Here is a 26,650-nt window from a genome sequence, read left to right as displayed (position 1 = left end):
TAATGACAAGGGGTTGAACTGAGACTCTTAACTCTTATCCATGGCCCTGTTTAGACCGGGTATTAACTGACTGACCCAATCACAACGGCACAGCTTTAAGTGCTGCTCTAAATGCACCCAGAATGCAATTGAGCACCAGATAAAGATAAATCACATTCAGAGGTGGTCTGTGATCACAGGCTTTTAGTAATGTAAACTCAGTGAGTTCGGAGCCACATCCAAGCATAACTCACTTCTGCAGATATGGAAGAACATTCTCATGTACATGTTAGTGGCATTATTTTAACTCATGAAACAACCAGCAAGAGCAGTAAAAGCTGAAAAAACCACAACACAACAACAAAAAAAAGGAAAAAGAAAAAACAGAAAAAGAAAAACCACAGTGCTCAAACTGTAACCTGAAACCCGTGTGCAGAGGTGTCAAAGTATTCACATTCATTACTCAGGTAGAAGTATAGATACTAGAGTTTAAAAATACTCCTGTAGAAGTTGAAGTATCAACTCTTTTACTCAAGTAAAAGTATAAAACAGGGTGCTTGCTCTTTTTCCAAATTAAAATTCCAGACTTTTCCCAGACTTTTTTAAAACCAATATTTTTTTTCCCAAGACCTTAACTTTACGTACTTGTAAATTTTGGGTGTTGTAGCCATAAATTGGAAAAGACGCAACAACCCATTTCTGTTGACCACTAGGCTAGCTGTGTCAATCGACCTCAGCTGTGACATCACCAAATGTTCCAGAGTAGGCTAAGCAAGCGTTGATTGGATATCATTCCATTAGGCGAAGACAGTATGTGACTAGCAGAGGTGGCAAATCCGGCTTCAGAAAGTAAAAGTCCTACCATGTATTTGTTCTGCACATTCACTCAACCAGCTGATTCTAATCAGCACAGCTCTTCAGCCAGGTAGATGAGCTAATTAGTGAACTCACCTGGTTTTAGTGAATGGACAGAACAAATATATGGCAGGACTTTTACTTTCTGAAGCCGGATTTGCCACCTCTGGTGACTAGTTAGTAAAATTATAAGTTTTATAGCCTACCTTTCTATTTTGTTCATTTCACAATGCCTTTGAGCATATTACTGTAAAATTCTACCGTACATTTTTTTCCCCATACTTTATTAAGACTTTCACACAAAATTCAAGACTTTTCAAGGTCTGGAAAACAGTGTTTCAAAATTCAAGACTTATTAAGACTTTCAAGACTTGCGCAAGCACCCTGATAAAAGTACTGGTGTCAAAACTACTTAAAGTATAAAAGTAAAAGTAATGTAAGGGGGGGGGGGGGGGGGCATTGAAAATGAATGCATCTTAGTATAATGCAAATATATTAAAGAACCATATATGTGTACTATTGAGCATTAACATGTGTTTCAGAGAGCAGGAGATATGATGACTAGTTGCCTATAAGTATTGTAATGGTGCAAAAAGTCAAACTTCAGAGGCATGTTATCATTTATCCTAACCTTTATTGGAATGTACATCCAAGTTTAGTTGCAGGAATCTGAGGGAACGGATGTAAGAACAAAACTGGACAAGAACATCTGAAACAACCACAACCAAATTCACTCTATCCGGATGGAGCAATTTAACTGGATAGTTTTTTTTTAAAGGCCGAAATGAAATAGAATAACGAGGCTGTTTTTAAAATGTAATGAGTAAAAAGTACAGATAATTGCGTGAAAATGTAAGGAGTAAAAGTAAAAAGTCGTCTGAAAAATAATTACTCCAGTGAAGTATAGATAACCAAAATTTCTACTTAAGTAAGGTAACAAAGTATTTGTACTTCGTTACTTGACACCCCTGCCCGTGTGGAGATGCATATGAATACCAGGTGTGAATAGAGGCGCTTAGACATGTCCACCCACCTGTAATCAGATCTCAGGATGAATGTTAATATCAGGTCTAAACAAGCCCATATGAAACCTTACTCTTTCTCAGCTTCTCAAATACTACTTTATTACTACTTCTTCTTTCTATTGTATTGTTCATGCCTTTTTTATTTGTAGAAACTTATTATCATACTATCATAAAGACTAGATGTATGGGCTACAATTGGACAATGCATGCTAAATAAGCTACAAAAAGAAGTTCTCATGCTGCTGTCTGTGTCTGTGTGTGTCTTGATGTGTACTTCACATTATTATTATTATTGAAAGACGATAAACATTTGATTTTAAATTTGATTTAGATTTGATCTTCTAGAAGTTACACTTCATTTCCATTCTAAGTCATTAAAATAAGTTTGATCTTTTTTATTTTGTTGTAATGACTTCCTGAAATACATTGATTAGCTTTCTCCAATTCTTGCTGTTAACAGTATAAAATGGGCTCCGAGATGGTTCAGCTGTTGCAGGAAATACTGTATAATCGTTGAATTGAACTTTTATTTTCTCCCAGCTGCCACTGCAAACAACTAGCTCAGGATAATGAAAAAACGTTAACGTTATTTAGTGCGCGTGCACACACAGATAAATAGCACATTACTGTATTGAGGATGGACAGTGCATTAGCCCAGTTCTGCTATTGAATGAGGACCATTAACAGTGTTAATCTATATATCTAATCATGATCATGAACTAGAGCACTGCTCCCATTCTGGCAGCATCATCATAAACCATGGCACATTTTCCTCATTTAACACAACATAAAAATAAGGTCATCCTGCGTGTGATCTACTTTTTTGTTGTTAACAAAAGGACTATAAACAGAATAGAAGGGAAAGACACATTTTGCAAATGAGAGAATACTCCAGGGAAGATGGGAAAAGGACTAGCAGCATTGACGGCAAGATAATAACGGAAAATGACTTGTACCACTTAAGAACATGGTGTCAACATATCGCAATACAAAAACAGGTAATGCATCCTCTTTAAGGAAGATTAGTGTGGCAAATTCTAAAGAGTTTGGACTCATGCACATGCAAACATCTCTTTACAGTTTAGTCTTCACACACTGGCATGCAGAGGTGCATGGGCAGGGAGGCAGGACTAAATCAAGGGTCAGTAAGATGATATGAAGGTGTTTAAGTATTTAGAACCAAAAATAACCAGATACAGAGGAACACGGAGGTAATGGTTAATAATGAAATAATCAGTAAAGAAACCCCCATTGAAATAAGGATTTTTTTTCTTTAAAAAAGGAGCAGGAACTGTGTCTATATAGAGAGATAGAACATTTTGTCATCATAGCAGTCCGGTATAAATACATTAAAGTACAATAGAATAAAATACTGAGGTAGAAAAAGATTGAAAGAAAATAAAAAGACAGAATGGAACAAGGACACTTGAACAACACAACCTGTATGCATACTTAAATTTACACCTAATCACAAAGGCATCATAGGAAGCCATATGTGCTGGTTCCAATCATTGCATCTATTATCCATGGATGCCCTGCTTTACCAACACTGAACAATGCATCATTTCAGATCTGTCAGATCATATTCAATTACAGAGTTACAATTTATAGATTAATTGTCACGGCTGGTTATCATCCCTACCCGTTCATTCATTGTGAAGCAAACTCATAATTTTGTAAATATGTCATTACCAAGCACTGTAGATCAGCTCTTCTAATTAGTCATCTCAGCCATCCAGCGACTGACAAAAGTCTAACTGTTGGCAACACGCTTTGCACGGCACGCCGTCTGAGTGTGAGTTCTCCCAGAGTGAGAGATGTCTGCTTTATTCACACCTACACTCTTCACTGCTGTTTTATCTCAGATGTAAAACAGGAATTCTTGGAAAGCATCCAGCTCCAAAATGTGTGAATCGCACGTGTTCGTACGGAACTGTTTGTTGAGACACTTGGTCTGTTTATATTTGTGTTTGTAGGATATCAATCTGAGCTTTGATGTAGTGAAATTAAAACTGAAGGAACTATACGTCAAACTATTGCAGCTTAATTGTCTACATAACATTGTATGGTGTCACATTTATGTTCAAATGTAAAAGGCAACATTTAAAAAATTCAACAAGCTTATACTCAGAGAATCTGCTTTGAATATTGTGCTGCTCTTCCTTCTTTCTCTAATGTTTATTAAAATGTTGCAATGGAAATTATTCAATTTTTAGCTCATAGACCACCCTGTGGACACGGAGGGTACGTTGCTGTTATGACAATGTCCATGATTTACTCTGGTTTGAGGCTATGATCAGTCACTTGCTTGTCTTCTCTTCCATCATCACTTTGAAACATATACACACTTAGCCGCTTGTTTCATCATTGCTTGTGTCTAACATATTACTGTAAACCAATGCATAATTGTGTCAAGGCAACATATCAGAAGGTAATTTGGGTGTTTTACCCTTTTGGGGGTCGTGTTTGTTCTGCCTGCATCTGAAAAAGACCAATCAAATCTGACCAATCAACAGAAATAGGGGTAGCCTAAGACTTCTGCCCACTTTTGCTTACATTAATACATGTGAAGCACAGACGGAAAATATCAGGTTTTTGGGGAAGAGAAATTGGGTCAAGGAATGAGGAGCGTCCTTCGTTCAAGTTTCTTTGTGCGATCAAGGATCCTTGTTTCAAAAATCCTGTGAGTTTTTATAGTGTCGTGGAAAAATCAACAGCTGTGTAAATGCAAAATACCAATAAAAGGCCAGCTGCGAGAAAGGAATTAGAAGAGGAGGTATAGAAGATGTAGCTGCATATGAAAGGGCCACATCTCTTTTGTAATGCATGCTTTCCTCAAAGAGAACTAGCACCTATGTTTCGGATGCAGGGGGCCACCGTGTCCCTTGAAGGACCTGTGAGATTTCCTGTCTTTCATGTTACCAGCTTCCAATGATCTGTCAGGTCCTACCCATTCCCATATAAAACAAGTCAAACAACATGTTTCCTCAGACTCAACTGTCCAGCCTGCTGCTGCAGCTGACTCTCCTGATTGCGCATCAGTTACAATAAACTTTGGTAATCTCGAGCTCACAGATGTAGTTTGTTAAGGATCTGTACTTTACTTTGTGCAATTTATAAAATTCCACAACAATAGCACTGATTAAAATATATTGCTGGGATCAAATTGATAATTATCTTTTCATATAAGATTTAATTTTATAAATTGGATTTGTTTTCCTTGTACGTAAAGGTGCAGTGAGGAACTTCCCAAACATAACGTTCATGCCCTCCCAACCTACATTTAACTTTCCAGCTGCAAGGAAAATATAACCCTATACTCCTGTACTCTATAAAACACAAAGGTTAAAGTAAAAGAAAAAAAAAAGCCCACTTGTGTTACTCGGGGATAATTCACTGCCATTGTCAAGCAAAGAGAGATGTAGCTCACTGTTAGTTAACGGGCTGTGGTCCTCAAATGATAGTTTCATGGTATGGAAAATGATTCCTTCCTACTGCTCTCCATTAACAAAGGACTAAAAAGAACAGGAACAAATGTAGTCGAAATGTGGGACAGCAGGAGTGTAAAAAAATGAATCGAAAAATGGCGACAAAGAACCGGAAAAAGGTCAAAGTAAAGACAAATAAAGATGCAACGAACACTCCTACTTCACGTGTTCTGGTCAAATCCAGCCAAAAATTTGATGCTAATGTGAACAGATCCGCCAACGTGCGTTGTACAGTACTGGGAGTGTTTCATTATGCTATGGCACGCCATCACACGTCCTCTCTCTCCTCGTGTTACCTCAGATTGTTCCCCCTCCAGCACGCTGAAGGACTGGAAGAGCACAGATATGGAAATATAAGGGTGTCTTGTGCAGACTCTTCTATCAAACGATGTGACATCAGTACCGCACCGTCACATGCACGACACATTCAGATTTTGATTCGGAGCGACACCAACAAACCAAAGGTTTCTCCTTTTCAGTCTCCCAGGTCTTTGTCAAATCTCCCTCTCACACATTCCTGCTCGGAGGAACTGAAATATGAGGAAGTGATGCAAGGAAAGGAAATCAGGACACATATAAGCTTTATAAAAGCATCAAAGTATACTGTTTTGGTGACATATTCCAAAGTGGCGAATCTTGTAACCACCTTTTCTTTTTTTTTAAATAAGCAGTCTCACTATTACACGTTTAGGGTCGTGTGTGAAACCATGAGGTGGATCAGGATACTCAGGAAGGGACACAGCAATAGGTCACTATTTAGGTAACCAATGAAAACATTGAAAAAGAAAGAAACATGCTGAAATTAGGTTTTCATTTTGGTGCTTTAAATAAAGTGGACATATATTTGATAGTAAAATAAAATATTGTCAGTCAATTCCTGGTATACAGGTATGGTACATAGGCACGGTGGAGTGGTGGTTGGTACTGCTGTTCTCCCCGTGCTTGCTGGGTTTTCTCCCACAGTCCAAAAAAATGCATGTTGAGCAGTTTAGTTGTGGGTTGATTTAGTTAAAGGAGCTTGAGGCAGGATTGAGGCAGGATTTATGAAAAAAATTTGTATATGTTTTAAGTTTTCTAGTAATAATGTCAGATGAAGCATTCCAAACCAAAAAGAATGAGCCCTCTAGTGTATCTCTCCGTTGCCTTGAACAGGCTGTGTGCTGCAAAATGTGCTGCAATTCGGTCCCGAATTTCCCGCGCTGGGCGGCGGATGTGACGTCACATGACGCTGCATGCGCGTTCGCCCCGTTCTCCCGTGCCGGCTTCACTGTTGGCTGCAGTATCCCCGACGGCCGTCGTGGCGAAGGGTGGCGCTAGAGAGTCTCATTTCTTAAAAGGAGCCTCATGCTCCTTTAACGCTGTTTGCTAAATGCAATAGTTGCCTCTAAAACAACAGCCATCATTTGCAGGCAAAAGTTAATTGATGAAACAAATGTTTAATTGTTGCTGTATTTTCAAGAATAGTAAGACAGAAATTCAGCATAATATATTAGAATATAATACGAACACTTAATTAATGTGAAGTTGCAGCTCCGGGGCTAGGGGGTGTGGTTATAGAATGTCAATCACAGTCCACACGGACGTCACGCCTGGAGTAAACATTTGTGCGCCACCGTTTGATGAAGACTGGATGCGAAATGTTTGGACAAAGGTTTATTATTTTTTTTAAATCACTTAACTCTGTTTGTTCCTTTATTGATTTATTCTCTGGTTCCTCTTTCTCTGACGGCCCAGGTTTCTGTGGTACGGTAACTTACTCATGTTCATGCACTACAGCTGGCAACCTGGAAGGCACATGGCACCGCTCTACAGCGGTGAGATGGGCTTGGGAGACCGTTTCAGGCTTTAGGTGAGAGGTTGGGAGGGGCATGAATGACTTTCTCCCTTTTTAAAGAGTGACAGGGACAGTAAAATAAAATTAATAAAATCCAATATGCTGCCAGTCTTAATACCAATTTTCAAATAGTCTTTGAAGGTTTGTCTGCGCTCGAACTCTGTTCTCTGACAGCCGTTTAAGTTCTGCTTCCCTTTTTCTTTCTAAATGACACAGCCTTTTTTTGCTTCTTCACTTCTGTGAGCTTTTACATCTCAGATGGATTTTCTCTCTCTTTGTGACCAGCTTAGTTGCTTGAACGTGGGCGCTGTCACTGGTGTCCCAGCAGCCTTCAGCTGGGAGACCTGAGCTTCGGTAGGTTCTGCACTTGTCCTGACTACCCGAGCCATTTTCCTCTTAACCGAGTGTGATGCCTTGGATCGTCCTCGACACTTCGGCAAAGTGCCTGCCACTGCCACTGGCTTGTGCTGGAAAATTGTTTAAAATGATCATCTTGGAACCTGGAATCATGTAGAAATTGTCCTCTTTCTCAGACTTGCATGGAATCAAGCTGATTTTCTCATTTAATTGTATGTTGGTCTGTCTACTGTCCCATGTGTCAAAGCGGGCTTTTTCTTAGGACTTGCGAAGGCTCTATTGTATCTGTAGGAATTTTTTTTTTTTTTTTTTTCCGACGAAATGAGGGCCTTTTTGCCCCCTAAACAGAGGTGGACAGAGTACTCGACTCGAGTACTTGAGTAAGAGTAGAAATACTACTGGTCAAAATTTACTCCGTTACAAGTAAAAGTAGCTCAGTCAAAATATTACTCGAGTAAGAGTAGAAAAGTACTTGCTTTTAAAGGTACTTAAGTATCCAAAAGTAAATGCTTTAAAATTTACTTTAAGTAAAAGTAAGAGTAAGAGTAAGAGTAAAAGTACATTTCTTATTTTCCACATCAGTAAATTACTATATTTTTTCTAAATTAATTTAAGGATCTTTTAACTCTTGTTTCTGAGAATTCGATGTTGAGTTGTTGAGCAGAGAGGTAGTTCTGCTTCGGCAGACACAATAAACATTTGAAAATAAATGTCTGTGGTTTGTCTGTGCCCTCGTTTTTTACTCTACCCCAATAGGATTTTAGGGAAGAAGAAAAAAGAGCAGAACTGAAAGTAACGAGTACTTTTCAGCCTTCCTAGAAATTTACTTGAGTAAAAGTAAAAATATTTGTCTTGGAAATTTATTCAAGTAAGAGTAATAAGTACCAAAGAAATCTAATACTCAAGTAAAGTACAAATCCTCTGGATATGTACTTAAGTACAGTACTCAAGTAAATTTACTCCGTTACTGTCCACCACTGCCCCTAAACGTGTCCCAAAAGTCACCAAATTTTGCACGCAAGCCAGGCCTGGCGAAAAAATGTGGAATTTCATGGTTTACATTAATGGCCGTGGCCTATGGCTCAACAGCGCCCACTAGAAAACTTTGTGCCTCAAGCCCCACAATACGGTTTGACGTGCATGCACGAAAATTGGTACACATCTGTATCATGTCGCAACTTAAAGAAAAGTCTCTTGGCGCCATGGCCAAAACCGAACAGGAAATCAGCCCTTTTGAACATTTTGAATTAATCGTGTAATTTTGGCGCAATTTATGCCATTTCTTCGGCCGTTAATGCGGCCCGAACCGTAACGTGCACCCAGGTGTGTAGACGCCAAAAAGCATGCCCCCCCTTCATCTGATTGGTCCATATTTGATAGTTCCTACTTTCTGCAATAACTTTTGAATGGTTTGACATAAAGAGTCGTGGGTGGTGTCATCGAACTCGGTTTTGAGTCCTTGAACAAAATTGGTGCAAATTAGCCCCTCCCTTTCTTCTGATTGGTCGATATTTGATAGTCCCTATTTTCTGCCATAACTTTTGAATGGTTTGATATAGAGAGTCGTGGCTGGTGTCATCCACTAAATGTCCAGGCCTGAAGAATCTACATACAACTCATACAAGCGCTTCTTCTGCAGCACGCCTGAACGTGCACAAGGGTGCGAGGGCCCGTTCATCGCTGCTTGCAGCTTTAATTTCTTCTTTTTTTTGTGAGGGTAGAGAGCAACGAGATTTGCTCCATCAAGATAACTAACATAAGTCCAGAGGCTTTAGCATATATATGACAATAAATCTGTTAATCTGAATGTTCATCTTGAGTGTATTTCACAAAACCACCGATGGCAAGCTGCACTAACTAGCACTCGCAAGCTGGGACGCCTAGAGGGGGGATAAAGGAGAAGGATTCTAGGAGAGAGATGATAATGAAATGATAAGACAGAAAAAAATAAAGACACTAAGTAATTAACTAACATATTATCACAAATGTTTTACTTCCAATGTCCTGTTAACAATAACTTGATTTGTTTTGGAAACATCAACGCCTGCATTCCCCCCCTCCCCTTTCTGTTTAATGGAGGAAAAAATTACAACATGGTTGAAAGTCAGGTTCCATGATGTCGCGGACAAATTCGAGGGTGGTAAAACGATCAAGCAGAGGTGTGTGTTAAAGCTGTCTTAAAAACAACAACAGCATCAAATGTACTTTTACTGTGCAAGAATTTAAAAAAAATTACTGCTAGTCTCTTGTGTTTTGTGTCTCTTGTAGCCAAAAAATGTAAAATAAAAAAAAAATTGTTTGGTTTTGTGTACAAAGCAACAATCAACAAAAATGTGGAACTTAAGAGCGGTGCCTCGCTGATGCCCCTTTTTTTGATCAACTTGATGACTCTTAGACAGTTCGGAGCTGGTTCAGTTCTTACCGTTTCAGGACAGGTTTGCTTTTCTGCAGACACACAGTCCCTGCAGAGCCACGTCATGACGTCTCGGCCTCAGTTCACAGTGTTTCCCCTCAAAATCAACGTCTCAGCTCTCCCACTACTTCTTTTAAAAGTTTTTGCAAACAACAGTTGGTGCGTGTTCAAATCCTGACCAGTATCTCCTACCACCAAAGCCAAACAGGATTTAAACCAGCTGTTGTGAATGCAGCTTTCTGCAGCACACGAGGCAACGTTCACAAATGCAGAACGTGCTTCCCAATGCTGGCGGGTTTTTATGACCACAAGTTGTTTTTGAGCAAGAGCCATAAACTCCAGCGGATGACGCTCAAACACCCTGCAATGTTTATTGATGATGGTAAATAAACAGCTGATGACAGTTACATTAATAAAATGTATTGTGAATTGCCACATTGTGCAGAACATTAGGCAGTGTTCACAAACACCGACAGCTGATCTTAAGAATCAGAATCAGAAAGAGGTTTATTGCCAAGTAGTTTAACAGACACAAGGAATTTGTGGTGGTGATTGTTGGTGAATGTACAACAAGTTTGTTCTCCCACAGAAGATGGTTCTTTTACCACCGTCTTCTGTCAGTGACCACGGTTGACTCGTCGCATCAGGTTATCCGGCCCACGAGAACATCCAAAGATAATTGTATTCTATTATGTTGTAAAAAACATACACGAACCATAACCACATTTCCCACTATACATTTTGATTTTGTTACTACACTGTGATGACATGTTTCTGCCTGAATAAGCCAGTAGTTTCTTCTTTTTTTGTGTGGCTTGAAGGTAGATTTGTCGGTCAAATGTTTGCCATACATCCATGGTAGAAACGCATTTATAACTACTATTAATTGTTAAATGGAAAGGTGGTTATGTAAAATGTAGATAGATTTAAGGTCCTTTTTGACACTAACCATGAAGCTGATGAGAGGCGTTATGAAATAGAGTCTGGTACCCCTGAGGAGGAGGAGAAGGAGGAGGAAGAAGAAGAAGAAGTAGTTTGTGCTTCAGTAATGCCGGTCACAGTGTTTTGGTTGGTAATCCCACCCTTCACACTTGACGTACCAATACGGGTACATAACTGGTACTTGCTCCATACTGGAACCGCCTGCCAGAGTACTGTATGTCTAGACTGGAGTATACTGTAAAGACCAGATCACCGGCCAGCAAGTTACACCTACGGCTGCTGGAAATGCAGTTACTTTGATTACAGTGCTAAGTCATTTCTAAATGTGGATTTGAAGAGGACTCTTTGATGTCAAGACACTCAAGACCTTCACTTCTAAAAGAATTAAATAATAAGCCCTTTCCAAAGATATAAACTTTCTCTTTTTTAAAAACCTTGAATGAATGACTTTGCTGTCACATGTGTAAATATCCAAATATGTGTAAAACTGTGTGTTAAGGTTGTGAATGTAAGGACCATATAAGGGGTGAATGGCAAGAGCATCAGTTCATGGTGTGTTAAGAAGGAAGACTAGAATACCTTTTTAATTCACACTCATCTGCTGTGAGTGATCTGCAGCTGCGTCTGTAAATCACCTTGCATTAACTGCAGAGCACAATCAACCACGTATGGATGAACTGACAGCTCTTACTTCACAGAAGATGTCACGGCGAAAACAACTAAGAACTCTTATTAACAAGTACGGGGTACCATCATTCTTATGGCCTTGAAGCTGAATAATCAAAGTCCCTCTCAGACGTCTCCGGCACCCGAAGATGCTTTGTACCGGGAGCGAGCACAGCAGCTGCCGGGTGACAGGAGGCTGGTTTAAAAAAAAAAAGAAAAAGAAGATGTCTGAGTTTCATTTGTACCTCTCTGCTGTGGAGGAGGCCTTCCTCCGACACATCACTGCCAACGAACTGCTTCCCGGTGCCATTTCCTGTTTGATCTCCCACAAGACGAGGTTGCTGGGTTTCACAGCGAGGAAGTTGATGCCTGACTGGAACCACACCCTACAAAGCAAAACAAAGAAGCAGACAAAGAGGAAGAGAAAAGATAAAGTGAGGTTAATCTTAAGTTGACATAAGCACATTATAAATAAAGCAGCCGAGTTAATACTGTGACAGTTAAGGGGGAATTTGCTGAAATTTTAATCTCCTTCGCCTGGAATTTCCTTGCCCTGATTTTCTTTTCTCATTTTCTTTGATCTCTGATACGTGCCACACCGTCTTGGTATAAAACGTCTTTTAAAACTATTTCACACAACAAGGTTTTGCCTCCCACGGCGCGCGGGGAGACAATGGGGTGACTGCAGAAGCTTTTACGAGAGTTAATATGTTTTATCAGAAGAACGTGTATGAAGTATCTGCAGATGTGCTTTTGTTTTTATATTCTAATTCATATGGTGTTTTTTTAAATTTTGTGTTTCCTCTTCCTAAAATCAGGACGTTCACCACTTTTTGTTTGTTTTTTTAATCCTCTCATGTCATGATCTTTTTTCTTTCTTTTCTTCACTTTTTGTCACTTTAACAAAGCCTCTCTCCTCTTTATCTCCTCTCTCTCCACAGTTTTCAACAACACACCTCCTTTTCAACCTTTATTCCTCACACTCCTTTTTCTCATTCTCTTCTTCTCCGTCCTTCTCCTCCTTCTCTTTTGGATGTCCTCCTTTCACATCATTCCCTTGTTAATCTTTACATTTTTTTTCGCAGGTCTCCTCTTTAATCTCTCCTTCTCCTCAGCTTCTCAACCATCTGTGTTGTTTTCCCCCTTCCCTCCACATATAGGCTACCTTGCATCATCCCTCCCTCTACTCCTCCTCAATCCTTCAATCTCAAGGCTTCCTGTTGTTAAATGTTCTAGCACTCCTTCGTTCCCTGTTTTCTCCTCTCAACTTAGTGTTTTGCTCTATTTATCATGTTGAGGAGACCCTCCTTCAGTTTATTTACACGTCTTGTGCGCGCACACACACACAAACACACACAGAGCTTACTAATTTTCTCATTAACACACATACAATAGCCTCAGAAAAACACAGAAAGGAGTTAAGTGCCAATCGGCTTTGTCTCCATTCCCATTATTACTTTCTTGTATTTGTCTTGGTTTATGTCTTGCCAAAAACTGCCTGCAAGTATGTCATGTACTCCACTTGAAAGCCGTCTCCACAGATGCCTGAGTGCATTTGCATATACGTATATGTGATGATGATGATAATCATCAAAACTTTTGCTGCAAGTGAATTGTCTTCTCACAAAATGTTTAGACAAACGTTAGCTCTCTCTAATAGCTGTCATAGACATGGAAGTTAAGTCACTTTTATGGCGCCGTCCAAGAATGACTTGTTTGGTGTCCTGCATGTTCCTCCATCATTATCATTATCTTCCTCAGTCTCTTATCCCGTTCTGCAGCGATAGCCGCAGCAGCTCTCTGAGCCACTTTTATTGTGACAGAGTGACATAGTGGCGTAAAACATTACACAGCTGTCACCAGAGACATCCGGGGTAGGAGTCTAACCTAACTTTAATTGGTTTATGCAAACAATCACTCCAGTTAGGACTGGAGACCGTGAGAGCGAGACATTGCTTCCAGGTACGTGAACATTTCTTTAAATGACACTGATATTTCAGTGTTAAAAAACTCCCTCGTGGTGGTACTTTAAAATAAAAGTAGGACTTTTACAAAGTCCAACAAAGAACAGTCCCCTAGAAAATGTGCCTACTGTTCCAGAAATCTAGTCAAAATTGTCTTATTTTAAGCAAAAATATCTCTGCTTATCAGGAAAGAAAAATGTCCTGGTTGGAGTTCTTAAAGCTACGTAGCAGAATAGTCCAAAACAGTCCTCTAATTTTCTTGAAACAAGGCTGTTTCAGCTTCTTAGAAGGGAGTTTTTGCAGTCCATCTAGCGTACAATAAGCCTCGCTGCAAAAACTCACGTCTAAGAAAGAAAAAAAAGGCTTTAAAAAAAAAAACTCAGAAAAGGATTTCAGACTATATACTAGTTTTAAGAATTCAAGTTGGGAACTTTTTTCTTACCTCACTGGCAAAGAAAGACATTTTTGCTTAAAGGGGACCTATTATGGCATCTAATACCTATTTTAAACAGTCCTTGAATGTCTTCAAAACAAGCTTTTGATTATTTTTGCTAAATAAATAAGAAATTCAGCCTCTGAGCCATGTCTGCAGCTTCCCATTGTCTAACCTCATCTCTATGCGGGATTCTGAGTGGGTGGGGCTATGATAATGAGGCACTGTGTATGTGTCTGTGTATTTCAGTAGTGTGCGGGCCCTGGAGACGGCAGAGGAAGGAGGCAGAGCAGAGCTCTGCTGCAGGAGCAGAGCTGAAAGTGCTATGGGAGATCTGTGCCTGGCTGAGTCCGAGTGCACGGCTGATTGTAAACCCGGTGTCCGCTGTCCTGTCTGGTGACCCCGTAGCAGCGAGACGTGCTACAGTGGCGCCCAACTAGGGGCCCGACGGGATGAATGCGTCGGTGGCGGGGGTCGCCGCGGCGGAGGCGTCGGAGGTCGCCGAGGCGGTCCTGGACGCGCCAGCTCCGGAGGCGGACCAGCTGCTGGAGCAGTGCTGCGTCGGGGAGGGGGTGGTCCTGGGCGCACCCTGGCCAGGGCCGCGGATGCCGTCTGGCCCTGGGCCCAGTCCCGAGAGCCCGGTCGGCCCGACGCCGAGGACGACCTCCTGACCGGTCTCGGTGGTCGGCCGAACCTGGAAGGCCCGGAGGTTCGGATGGTGGTTCCTGGATTCCTGGCGGGGGGGGGGGGGGTTGGCTAGGCCGGATGGTCCCCGGCCTGAGTTGGGTGATGGGGGTGTGTGGCAGGGTGGAGGAGCAGCCACTCAGCCGATTGGGCACACCTGTGCCCAATCAACCTCTCCACCCTGCCTGGCTACATAAGAAGTGGCTGCACACCAGCAAGAGGTCTGCTGGGAGAAGGTTCTGCTGGTGCACGTGTGGCGGTGTGATTGAATAAAGGAGTTCCTGCCCTAAACCCTGTGTCCTCCGTCCTGTCGGTCGGCCCCAGTGGCAACGAGCTTGCTACAGTTACGTAGCGACAGGAGCAGAATCTGAACGGCTCGTAGAAGCCACATCACACTGGATGGCTCATCCGGGCGGCTGTACAGACACTGCAGAATTTGGTTGCTTTCCTCCTTTTCTGAGTTGGCAGGCTGAGGGGAGACCACTTTATATGTTAAAGCACGAATAAACCTGTTTTTCATAATAGGTCCCCTTTAAAATAAGACAATATTACTAGATTTATAGAATATTAGACTTATTCCTAGAGGGATTGTTTTGAGGAACTTCCTATAAAATATGCATCTTCTGTCCAAGTGCAGGGTGTTAAATTAGCTTAGTTTTAAGTGCAGATGGGAACGACATTTGGGTTGTTGCTAGCCCTCACTGTTGCCAAGATCGGTCAGAATGGATTTATTTCCTTATGTAAAGTGAATTTAAATGGATTGTTCTCAACGTCGGTTGTGCTTATTTCTCATAACTTCAGTGCACGTGTGAACCTGTCTTCACATGCGTCGTTAAGGGCTTGCAAGAAATGTATAAGATGATCATGTGTGCTGTGAGGGGCTGGAATAGCTGTTTCACTGTGGAGTTTCACACAGTCAGGTCTCCTAAAAACATCTCAGGGCTCTTTAATTCTTTGCTTTCTTTTCACAGCACAAAGCTTTTCAGTTTTAATTAATTTTCACAGCTCACGTCGTCCCAAAACAACACCATGCAGCACATCGGAGGTTCAGCTTGGTTGCACTGTTATTCACTAAATATCCACATATTCCCCCTTTGCCTTCCCAGTGCCAATATTGCTCAGTTCTGCAATCAACGGTACATTAAAAAGAGTGAACTTTTTTCATTTAAGTAAACGACTTTATCAACGTGGCTCTGAAACTCAGAGATGTAGTGTGGGTGTGGCCTTGGTAAACGGATTGCTTCAGGAGTGTGCGTAACCATTAACAAAAGCACACAGGGAGTCACATATGTAGGGAAGCTGTCACACTTTTGTCCTCTGGTGCATCTGTCGGGTCTTTGCTGTTTTGTGCAGGAATGAATGAATGTGTGTGTGGATATGTGTTTCTCACCGAGGAAGATGATGGACAGGGCTGCGTCCCTAAGCTGTCCATGTCAGATCTGTGTACAGTAACAGAGCCTGACAAGTGTCTGTGAGTGCTGCTTTCTCCTTCTGTTTTTAGGTAATGCAGGAGGACAAGCTAACTTCTCCCTGGTCTCTTCCGTCCCTTCCTTTCCTCTGCCTTATTCACCCCTCTGTACTTTTTAACCTTATATGTTACTGCTCAGATAAATTACCATGCCCCCAACAGCTCATGTTTACACATTGAATTGTTTCACTTGTGCTTATCAATTCAGTGTAAAACTTTATTTGCACCACCAAACATTTACTAAAGCCTTATTTCTCCCCTGAGAACAGATAGTCACAGCGGCGGTCTTCCCCTGTTGGTCAATGAGTAGCTCACAGAGCATTGCAATTGATTTTCTTTTTTTAAGAGCATTGCCTTGTTTATGGGCACTTCAGTGTGAGTTTTCGAAGTGGAAAAATAAAGAGGAAGTGGACAAAAAAAAGCAACAAGGCATTACGGCAGTTTCACTTACTTGTTTGAATGGCTAATTTCATTTCAAAATAGAAAATGTATTTTGCCCTTTCCGGTAATAGTCCTTGATAGCTCAACAAAATCAGACTACAGTTCTCTTTTGCATGTTTGTGAAATTTTGAGAATTCAAGTTTGGTTACACTACACTATACAGGTCATTTTCTTTGCCGTCACAGCTCAAATTGACCCTGACCAAAAATTCCCTTCCATTGCAAGTATTTTCAATAAATCTTTAACTACAAACCTATTCAGAATTTTTGAATAGCCTATGCCACTTAAAAAAAAAAATAAAAAATCTGATTCATCTTTAATAATTGTTTCAAAGAGCAGGGAAAGTGCATTTTTTAAGTTTTACATCACTCGTTTTTAGTGAAAAAAATCTATTACACAGTATTAATTCCGTTTATGAACCTTATCATCTCTCCTCTGTTTACTATTTCAGTATATTGGACTTCCCACTGCCCCTTCAAAAACCAGCAGGTTGTCTGTGAGAACCTGGGCAAATGTTTGGGAGAACATCAGTTCTCGTGACAGTGGTGATTTTCCCTTGAACTGTCATATTTTTCTAATACAAAATGCACACAAACATTACATGTTCATTCTCAGAGTTTCAAGATTCTCCAAAAACATAGTTCTCCTTTATTTGGACACACTGGAAGATCTAAAATCCATCTGACTACATACGGGTCTTTGACCCATAACAGCCTCAGTGTGCAAAAATGTATAGCGCCTATACAAAAATGTAAATTAATAAAATATTTTTACTTTTATGCATTTTGGGTAATTTCAGGAAAAGTCATCAAATTTCAGGCTAAAAGAATTACGTTTAGGGTATTTTTACTGCAGTCAAATGTCAAAACAGGTCAAATTTCGCTTGATCAGCATGTAAGGGTTAACAACTGCAGGTTAAGTTAAAAAACAAATGTTAAACAAGTTTTAAATAAGTGCCCTGTGGAATCGTTTGAAGGAAGAATGATAAAACTTCTGACTTTGTTGAGTGCATCTTTTTTGAAATGCCCGTGTTCTATACCGACTACCTCACAGTTTGATTACATAAGAAATAGCAGAAGGGGCTTACAAATAACACTAAAGCTGTTCTGTTGTCTTAAGAGACACGATGAATGGCGAGGAGAAAAAAAAAAAAAGGAATGTGAATGATGTGATGAATATTTATAGCTTACACTTTCCACAACGGATTACTGACCCAGGAAACCAAACAATATGTTCACGGACAGGATAACAAATTGTTCTGCTAAAACAGAGAATCACCTGTGGACGTCCGATGAATTCCCCTTACCCTTAATTCTATCCTTCAAATACACTTTGAATACACATCCTCACCTTTTAAAAAGTGTCAAGGAAGGAAGACGCCTCAGCTATTTATTATAGTGCAGCATGCGCCAGGGAATGAGGTCTACATTTTTACTGCATACACATTTACACCTGCAAGTACAAACCCACAAATTACTTCTCTCCTCCACAGAAGCCCAGTTAGTAGAAGTACAAGGTCATGTAAACATGTGAGTCTCACGCAAGTTTATGTATGAGTAAATTACTGCAGAGGTGAGTGTACACGGTGGGTTTCATCGAGCTGATGATAGAGGGATAGATTTACGTGCACCAGAGGAAGATGAAGAGGAAGTGCAGAGATACAGGCAAAGGCTACAGAACTGAACAAGACCCGCCCTGAGACGCTGGTCCAAGTACCATTTTATGGCCTCCGGACAGTGTTGGAAATACCCATCCATATTCGGGGGGGTCCCTAACTCGCGTTTTTTGTTTGTTTTTTAAACAGTGTGTTTAAATAAACCAATACAATCAGCCTACTATAGCCTATGACAAATACACGCACACTTTTAACCATTTTAGATGCACATTGTTTTACTAACAGGAGGCAAAATTGTGCATTACAATGCAGAATGTTATTTACAAATTAAATCCGATAATTAAAATAAATAAAAAATTGGCACCACACTGGTGCACTTAATGAATAAATGCCAGCGGTCCTTCCACTCTCCCACCTGCTTCGGTGTAAAAACAGGGGGCAAGTCACTGCTAGCAGCGGGCGGCGCAGTAGCATCTGCCCCGGAGCACTCGGCCTCGACTTCACTTCCTTCAGCAGAGGGTGGGAGAGGAACGGGACCCTCCGTTGTGACATCGTCTCTCTCCTCATCTCTGGCTGCCACTGACACCTTTTTTGATGTGAACCCAAAGTGTCCAAGTGACACACTCTGAGTTAGCTTCCGCTTAGCCATGTTATTGCGGCATCTCAACTAGCCGGCCTAGTCATCGCCATTAGCTGGCGCACGTGGCTAATTTGCATAAAGGTGCAGGACTTGTGTTAAACCAATAAAAGTTTTGAATTGTGAATACTTGATATGGCGATCTCTTAAACATAATTGACCATTAGTGACAATCAAATTATCATATTATATTCTATAGCCTATTTTTTTTTTTTTTGACAACATTGACACTCAATTTGGCTTTTGAGTCCTCCAGGGGGGCTCAAGGGGTCAATTCCCCCGAACCCTCCCGTATTTCGCACTCTGCCTCCGGAGCACCAACAGACATTTGTAGACGTAGTCAAATGTATATTACGGACTACACAACACAATAGCGATGTCAAATCCAGTTCCTTGAAGGGATCCAAGTCCTTTGTCGCTAACTACAAGTAAATCATTATTATTACCCTTTATTTGTCCCACAAGGGAAAATTGACCCATCACTAGTTAGACTAGTAGTTAGTTAGGGCAGTTTGCCTTGCTTAGGGGGCCGAAGGTGTCAGGGTTTGACACTTCCCCCCATTTTTTGAGTTTCAGTTCTTTCCCTCCTGTGTCCCATCTGCCCTGATTGTCTGCACCTGTGTCTCGTTATCCCCTGTGTATATCTGGTCTTGTCATTCCCCTTCTCCCTGTCGGTCCGTGCTGTTTCTACCTCCATGTTTTCCTCGTCAGGTTTTTATAGCCACGTTCACGTTCATGTTCTTGTTTTGTATCCTGCTCTGCAGCGCTTTTAGTTTGGTTTTTGCTAAATAAATCCTGCCTTTTTGCAAATCCTGCCTCCTGCTCTCCTGCGTTTGGGTCCTCAACAAACACCAACCGTGAAACAAAGTGGCTCACCTCGGTTGCAGGACTCGAACCTACAGAGACGAGCTCACCTCTGTAACAACTAGGCTACCACTCCCCATGCAATACATGAAGAAATGCAAGTAATAAATGCACTTGAAGTCGATAGCTGGTCTATATAAATCGAATATAATGTGTAATGAGCTTTTTTATCCTTCAAATTAATGTTGTTTCACTGTATTTGCTAATGTAAAGACAGAGTCCTGTTTTGTCAAAAATGTCAAGCGTTAGAAAATGACATTCATTTTATCTGAGCGTTAGACATTCTGATACGTTGATTTAGGTATTTTGTTTTATTTGTGTCTGTTTAAGTACATATGTGACGGTTTAGAAGTGCAATTAAAAAAACTGAAGATCGGAAGTGATTTTGACTTATGTCTTTTTAGTCTAACGTATCACTAAGCTGTGAGTGTTTGGATTCAGGCAAGAACATCAGACTTTTTTGTCAGTCTGGATCAAACACATCCCTTTGCCCTTTTTATAAAACTTCTGTGTTAGACACAAGCAGGAACAGCCTAATTCCAACTGCTGACTTGTTAACAGCTTTTGCAGAAAGCTGAAATCTGGCAGTCGATTTTGTCGATGACTCATTTAAGCAGTTTGTATTCCTAAACACCTCTGCTGAGTAGCAGACCTCGTGTACTAGGATTTGATTCCTTTTAGAAAAAAAAAAGAAAAAAGAAATCCTTAAAGTCTGGGATTCAGGACCCTAAGTCCCCCCACAGATCTGGGAGATTAACCTCATGTTCTGACTAGATAGCCCGCTTATCAAATAGTCCTACCTTGACCTAAAGCGCAGGTGTGAACAATTGAAAATATCACTATGTGTTGTAGAAAACATCCAAAACATCCAGTATTTCTACTATATGTTGTAGAAAACATCCAGTCATGGAAGATGTCGAAGGTGGGGGATTATTTCAAATTAATAATAAAGGTCCCGGTCCACATGGTGTACGACACTTGTCCCGAATCCCGATCTACAGCCAAGCATTTCTGTTGAAACGTGTTGTTTCTGAATGTGAAGTTGCACAATTTTAAAGCACTGTTTAAGAATATTTTTTATTTTTAAAATCTGTTTTTACTAGTTTGCATAATATGTAAATAAATGTAAATTATTCTCATAAAAGAAACAAATTTGTCATTTCTAATCAAGTAATCTGTCTTGTTTTCTATTGTATATTTATAATTGGGCTTTAATAAAGCAAAAGTAAGTTTGATCTGATTACTCGATTAATCGATGGAATATTTAATAGAATAATCGATCCCCAAAATATTTGATACTTGCAGCCCTAAAGTGCACACTTGTACGTTGGGGCAAAGTAGGACGTTTTGATAAATAGGATTGTCGGAACATTGGAACTGCAAGGATTCACAAATCCCAAAGAGTCTAGTTATGTCATGAGTTTACATGATAACTGCAGTGACAGGTAGGTGCTTGTTTATATCACCACAAATACTTACTAAAGCAACTGACTGCATATTACAAAAAAGAGTAATATATCTAACAACAGAATACAAAACCAGATGCTCAATACTGAACAAATATATGGATATCAGAAAATTCTATTAAGCGCATACTGTTGCGTAGGAGTGCACCTGCTCAGCCCATGCCTTTATTACAAGTATCACTTGAATTTGTTAAGAATGTAGCAATATAACTTAAAAGATGCTGGGAAAGGTCAGCAGGCTAAGCATTTACCTAAAAACAAAGTATTTCTCTAGGACTGTAAAGTTCAGCAAGACTTTTCAATACTTTGTCCTGTAATCGGCTTCCATTTGCCATGTTCTTCTGCAAAGTTTTGTCATTTGTAAATCAATCTTTCAGAGTGAACACCAAGGCTTCTGCTTTTGCATTTATTCCTGTGTTATCCGCTTGAAATTAAAAAGCATGGCTTCCAAACCAGGCAGTTAGTCTGAGATGGATGGTGAATGTTCCCCTTACTTTCTCTGCGTGCACTCATCTCTACATTTTGTGAATTTCTTGTTCCACACTAATCTGAAATTTTAAACTGAATGGCACATTTTTAGACTTCTGTCTATCTCTCAAAATGTGGCCTGAAATAATTTGAGAACTTTATATTTAGTGGCCTCAAAAGTGACAGATTGCTTCAGGAATTTTCAAAAGGCATAAAAGGACTATAGAGCTGGTTGTCTACTTAAGAGGGTAAATACATACAAAGATAATAAAATGGGTTTTAAGACTTCACCGTCCACAAGCTTCTTTATGTTAAAGCAATATGTAGTTTTTTGTTGTTTTTTTTATTTAAGTTTTGAGAGTCTGCAACATAAAAAAAACAAAACCCACCTCAGACAGAAAGGAAACTATGACAAAAGGAAAAAAAATAATCACAATATATATCTACAACTAACCATATGGGCAGTTCCGACCTGCGTACGATAAGATTACAATCCTAAAGTCAGGGAGAAGAAGACTTTAAGGTTTTGCTGTCTGTATGAACACAATTTTCTGAATTTACATGTGGTGTACAGCTCCGAGCATTGCTCTCCATGCTGTTAGTATTCTGCAGCTGCTGTCACGCTTGCCACTCTGGACGAAAGTGTCGTGGTATTTTTCTCAAAACAAAGGCAGCAGACTCAGAGCCATATGCTATGTGTCAAAGAATGTAGCTGCATGCACGGCAACAGATGTGTCTAAAATATAAAAAATACAGAGGCGGTCTGTCAAAAACAGAGGTAGAGTCTGGAAAAAAGCATCTTATAGGATGACAGTTTGGATAGATTTAGTATCAGTCACTGCGGAGACCAAAATCAACTTCTTCCACATCTTATTCCACATCAATTTGAACCCAATTTGAACCCAGATGTTTCAGGATACTTTATTCAAATACAGCATTGCTTTGCAAAATATTTAAATACATTTCACTTACTGTAACCACTGAGTCACAAAAATGTCTTACCATCCAACAACAGTGCAAACTAACTCAGAGATCTACACATAATAGTTTAGGATAAAAAAGAAAAAACATTACATATCTCAGAAGTGACAACTTCTCATTAATGGCTTAAATTAGAACATTCAGTGACAATTTACTTGAAAACTAAGTCAAAAGCGCACAGATAATTACAATGAAACCATAAAAACGATGACGCTATCTTGAATTGCATTGAAAAGATCCAAAAAGAAGAAATAATAATTATCTTGTATTCAGCTTTCTTTTTTTTTTCAGAGACTGGGAAACATTATTTACTCTGATCCTAACATTGAAAAGTTGGAGTTAGTCTTGACAAGCTGTAAAAAAGTTTGACATACAAATGAAATAGATGAATAATCATAATTCTTGGTATCTGTCATCTATGAGCCTCCTCTCTTGTGGCTTTTAAACAAAAGAATAACGACAGCTTAGATGGGGAGGGAACAACAAATCGGATCTGATCAGATTTCCTGTCGTTTTGAAGCAGCAACTGCTATAAAAAGGAAGTACAGCTCAATACTAAATAAAATCCCCCTAAAACCAGACACACATTTAAACGGATGCAGGCAGCACCACTTTATCCCTCCACACACACATCACCTATCTCTGCCCAAGCAGCCGGCTCCCAATAATACAAGTTTCCCGCAAAATTACTTTCACGTAATAATAAAGAAAACTCATGGAAAATGGGCAAAAGAGATGTGTTTGAGCGTTTGCTTGTTTTTGATTCATGCTATATTAGACAAAATAAACATCTTATCAATGTATGAGTGCTTAAACACACTCGCGTGCACTTTTGATGGCGTACACTCCCGTTAATTATACATGAGTGATGAAAACGCTGTGGGTCGTCTCAAGATTTGGTTTTTGTTTTACGCCTACTGCTCAGCAAAGTTGTCAGCACGGATGGGGCCCTGCAGGGGTATCCATTAGTTTTTTTTTTCGACCACAGGAGCCTTTTCCAGAAATGATGGTCTTTTGAGTTTGTGCGTAAGATGAGGGGATTCTCATACTCTCATTTTAGACACAACCTTCCAGTTTGGTCTTGAAGCCCTCAGCACTTCTGTCTGGCCTTGTATTTCAATTATTTTTTTCAACCTTTATCATCAGGTTAAATATGCACCTTAACAAGTGTATCTGTGTAGCTGAAGGTATTCCACAGCAGTCACTCATGCCTACTGGGAAGACAACGAGTGAAGTCGTGGATGAGCAATCTACAGACGTCATGAGGAGAGAGTGCAGTCTTGGAGGAAAATAAAAAAAGCTAATCTGATAAATAAAATGTTAATCTATGAGAGATTCCAGTGGTTATGTTTTAATGTACAAATAAAGCCATACACTGGCCTTAGGAGAATGTAACTTACCGATTTCAAGTTAATACAGCTGAAGTGCACTTCCTGGTTTGACTGCTTCGTCGGCTGTGTGAGCACCTGTCAGCTGAAGCGTTGAATTTATTCAACTAATCTGCCCTGTACCTTACACCTCAGTGGAAATTCAAAGAATGCTGAAATAATATTTTAGCTCCTTTAAGAAATCTGTGGGTGTTGTTGGTCAAAAATGTGCCTGTTATAGAAATTGCCATTCATGCCTTCTTCTCACATTCGTCCTGCAGAGCAGTAAAAACTTCATGTTATACCGTTAAGGTCCCTAAACAGCATAATCAAGTGCATTGGATGTTTTAAAAGCACCAGTGTAAATAGAGTTTGAGAGTAAATGTTACAATTCTCTCTGATTAGTTTAAGATTACATATGGCCTGCGGGTGCTGCTGTGGAAATGGAAATCAGCAGGAACTGATTAACAAATTAACATAAAGTTGTGAATGGGTTGTGCAAGTGTAGATGAATGTTTCTCATAAATTATTACAGCTGATATTAATTTTACAATCACATTTCAGTCCTACATTAGCACAGCAGGTGCACTAATACATATTTAAATATCTTGCAGCTGATGCGCGAAGCATCGACTACATCGCCACAAAAAGACTTCTGTGTGGCCATTACCTTGAGAAACTCACAAATTTCAGATGGAAGCAGGACATCAGTAATGTAATCTGGAGATTTTTAATGTTTGGATACTGATTTTCTATAGAATAAAAACCTTCAAACGTGGCATCGTAGCGCCCACACTGCTCCCCCCACACATGGGATTTCAACGGCATATTTTTCCACAAACAAAGATGCAGACAATAGCGGTGGGTTGTTGGCTGCAGTAGCAACGTCAAGCTTGGCCTCTGGGCTGCCGTCCTAGATTAGCTACGTAGCAACAAGCGACTTCACCACCGATCAGTTTCAGCAGAAAGAGCCCAGAATGATGCTCGATCAGATCTTATGCAAATTAAGCGAGGTGCCGTCCAAATCTCACGATTATGTTTCTTAACAGAGTTTAAGATTGTATTTTGATTACTTGTTTGTTTGCCAGGATTGCAGGACATGGTTGTCTATTTTGGAACAAAATAAGGTGAAAAGTAACTAATGAATGCATGTTTATCGCAACACACCTTGCACGTTCTCAATCAACCAGTAAATTGGTTCTAAGTTGGCTTTTTTTTTTCTTTAAGTCTTGTATTTAAAGGATTAAAACGTTATTCCACACAAGATTGAATTGGCTCACTTGACTCATCCCCTTTAACACTTGCAGAATGACAAGGAACTCGCAAAATATATTAAAGCAGTCTAAGCCAGTCAACTTAATATCAGATTGTAAAAAAAAAAAGAGAAGAGAAAGTGAAATCTAAGCAGGTTGTTGATAATACCAATCACCGCCGAAGCCCTGATTTACTGCTGCTCTAACAAAAAAATGACTGCAACCATCCACTTTGATGTCAGTTTTCTTTGTGTGAATGAAACCCGAGAGCATTAGGAAATTAAAATGACTTTTCGGACAGTATCCAGTTGTACTGAAGCTCCCGGCACATTAGTGGTAATGATTTGCAACTTTATGTAATTTTACAATATCTTTCTCCTGGTGTCCTTACCTAGGGATATGTGACACTGAAGATTTGTGATTGTTGCACAACACAGGAGCAATTCAAAGCAGCTGCTATAAAAAAAGAACTTTGAGTCACAAACATCAGGATCAGACAAAACCTATATTTGTGGCGATAGCGCTAACCCCCGGTCAGACAATATAGACCACATTCATTGAGAACTGCTTACTCAACAGGGTAATAAAACGAGAAATGCTTCATAAAAAATTTAATAGTCCGAGACTTCAGCCCCTCATTTATTATGAATGGAAAAGTTCCAAAAGTACCTTATTCACTCTAACTGAAAGCTTGGTGCTGAGAGGCTAATCACCACGGAAGAGCTGGTTTGTGTTTTTGTCTGAATCCTGAATCCTATCACTTAATTAGAGCATCCTATTTGAGTGAGAGTGAACAAATCTCTCATATGTACAACCAAATCTATTCCAAGTCGACTTTACGTGTCTAAGCATATGTTCTGATTAGCTCCATTGCACTTACACAAAAAAAAACTTGCAAGAAAGGTAAAAATGTGTACTTTCTCAGCCATGCAACCAAATCACAGGTCTCCCACAGTTGTAACAATAGTTACCAAGGCAACAGCTGGCAGGAAAAAAAAAAAAACCCAAACAAAAAAACATGTCAACAACATTCACAAACAACAGGTTAGATCAACAAACCCAGCTGGGAGTACAGACTGGAGGATAAGAGGGCAGCTGGAGTCTGAAGTGGGATTGTGGGGAGGAATGGAACAGCAGTACGTGTCATATCAGCTCATCGTCCACAGAGAGGAGAGCTGTCACAGAGACCACTCTTAAACTTTCTCATTCTCACACTGCGCAACGTAAACAGCTAAACTTGATCTAGGATCTAGGAGCTTCTGTCAGTACTGGTGTCAGTGGGTAGAGGAGCAGAACAGTTATGGAAACAGAGACATTAAGTAAAAGAAAAAAAAAGAAGAAGACACAGGGAGAAAAAGCAACCACTCTGTGGTAAAAATTAAGAAACGTCACTGCAGTGAATGGAAACAGTGAGTAACAACATGACAAATGAGAGATGATAAAAAAAGTT

The 26,650-nt window shown here is 40.0% G+C and overlaps 1 protein-coding gene across 1 annotated transcript in view; it reads right to left on the bottom strand.

Annotated features, from left to right (window-relative positions):
- si:dkey-215k6.1 (transmembrane protein 132C) overlaps nt 1-26,650 on the bottom strand; it is a 345,761-nt gene that overhangs the window by 160,491 nt on the left and 158,620 nt on the right. Inside the window, exon 4 of the mRNA XM_061729571.1 lies at nt 11,805-11,945. Coding sequence (XP_061585555.1) covers nt 11,805-11,945 — 141 coding nt within the window. The remainder of the gene's footprint in view (nt 1-11,804; nt 11,946-26,650) is intronic.

Source organism: Cololabis saira, chromosome 9 (assembly GCF_033807715.1).
Source record: "Cololabis saira isolate AMF1-May2022 chromosome 9, fColSai1.1, whole genome shotgun sequence".
Classification (NCBI taxonomy): Eukaryota; Metazoa; Chordata; class Actinopteri; order Beloniformes; family Belonidae; genus Cololabis; species Cololabis saira.
Note: the sequence above shows the minus strand (reverse complement) of the source record. Positions and strands in the feature narration are given on the sequence as shown.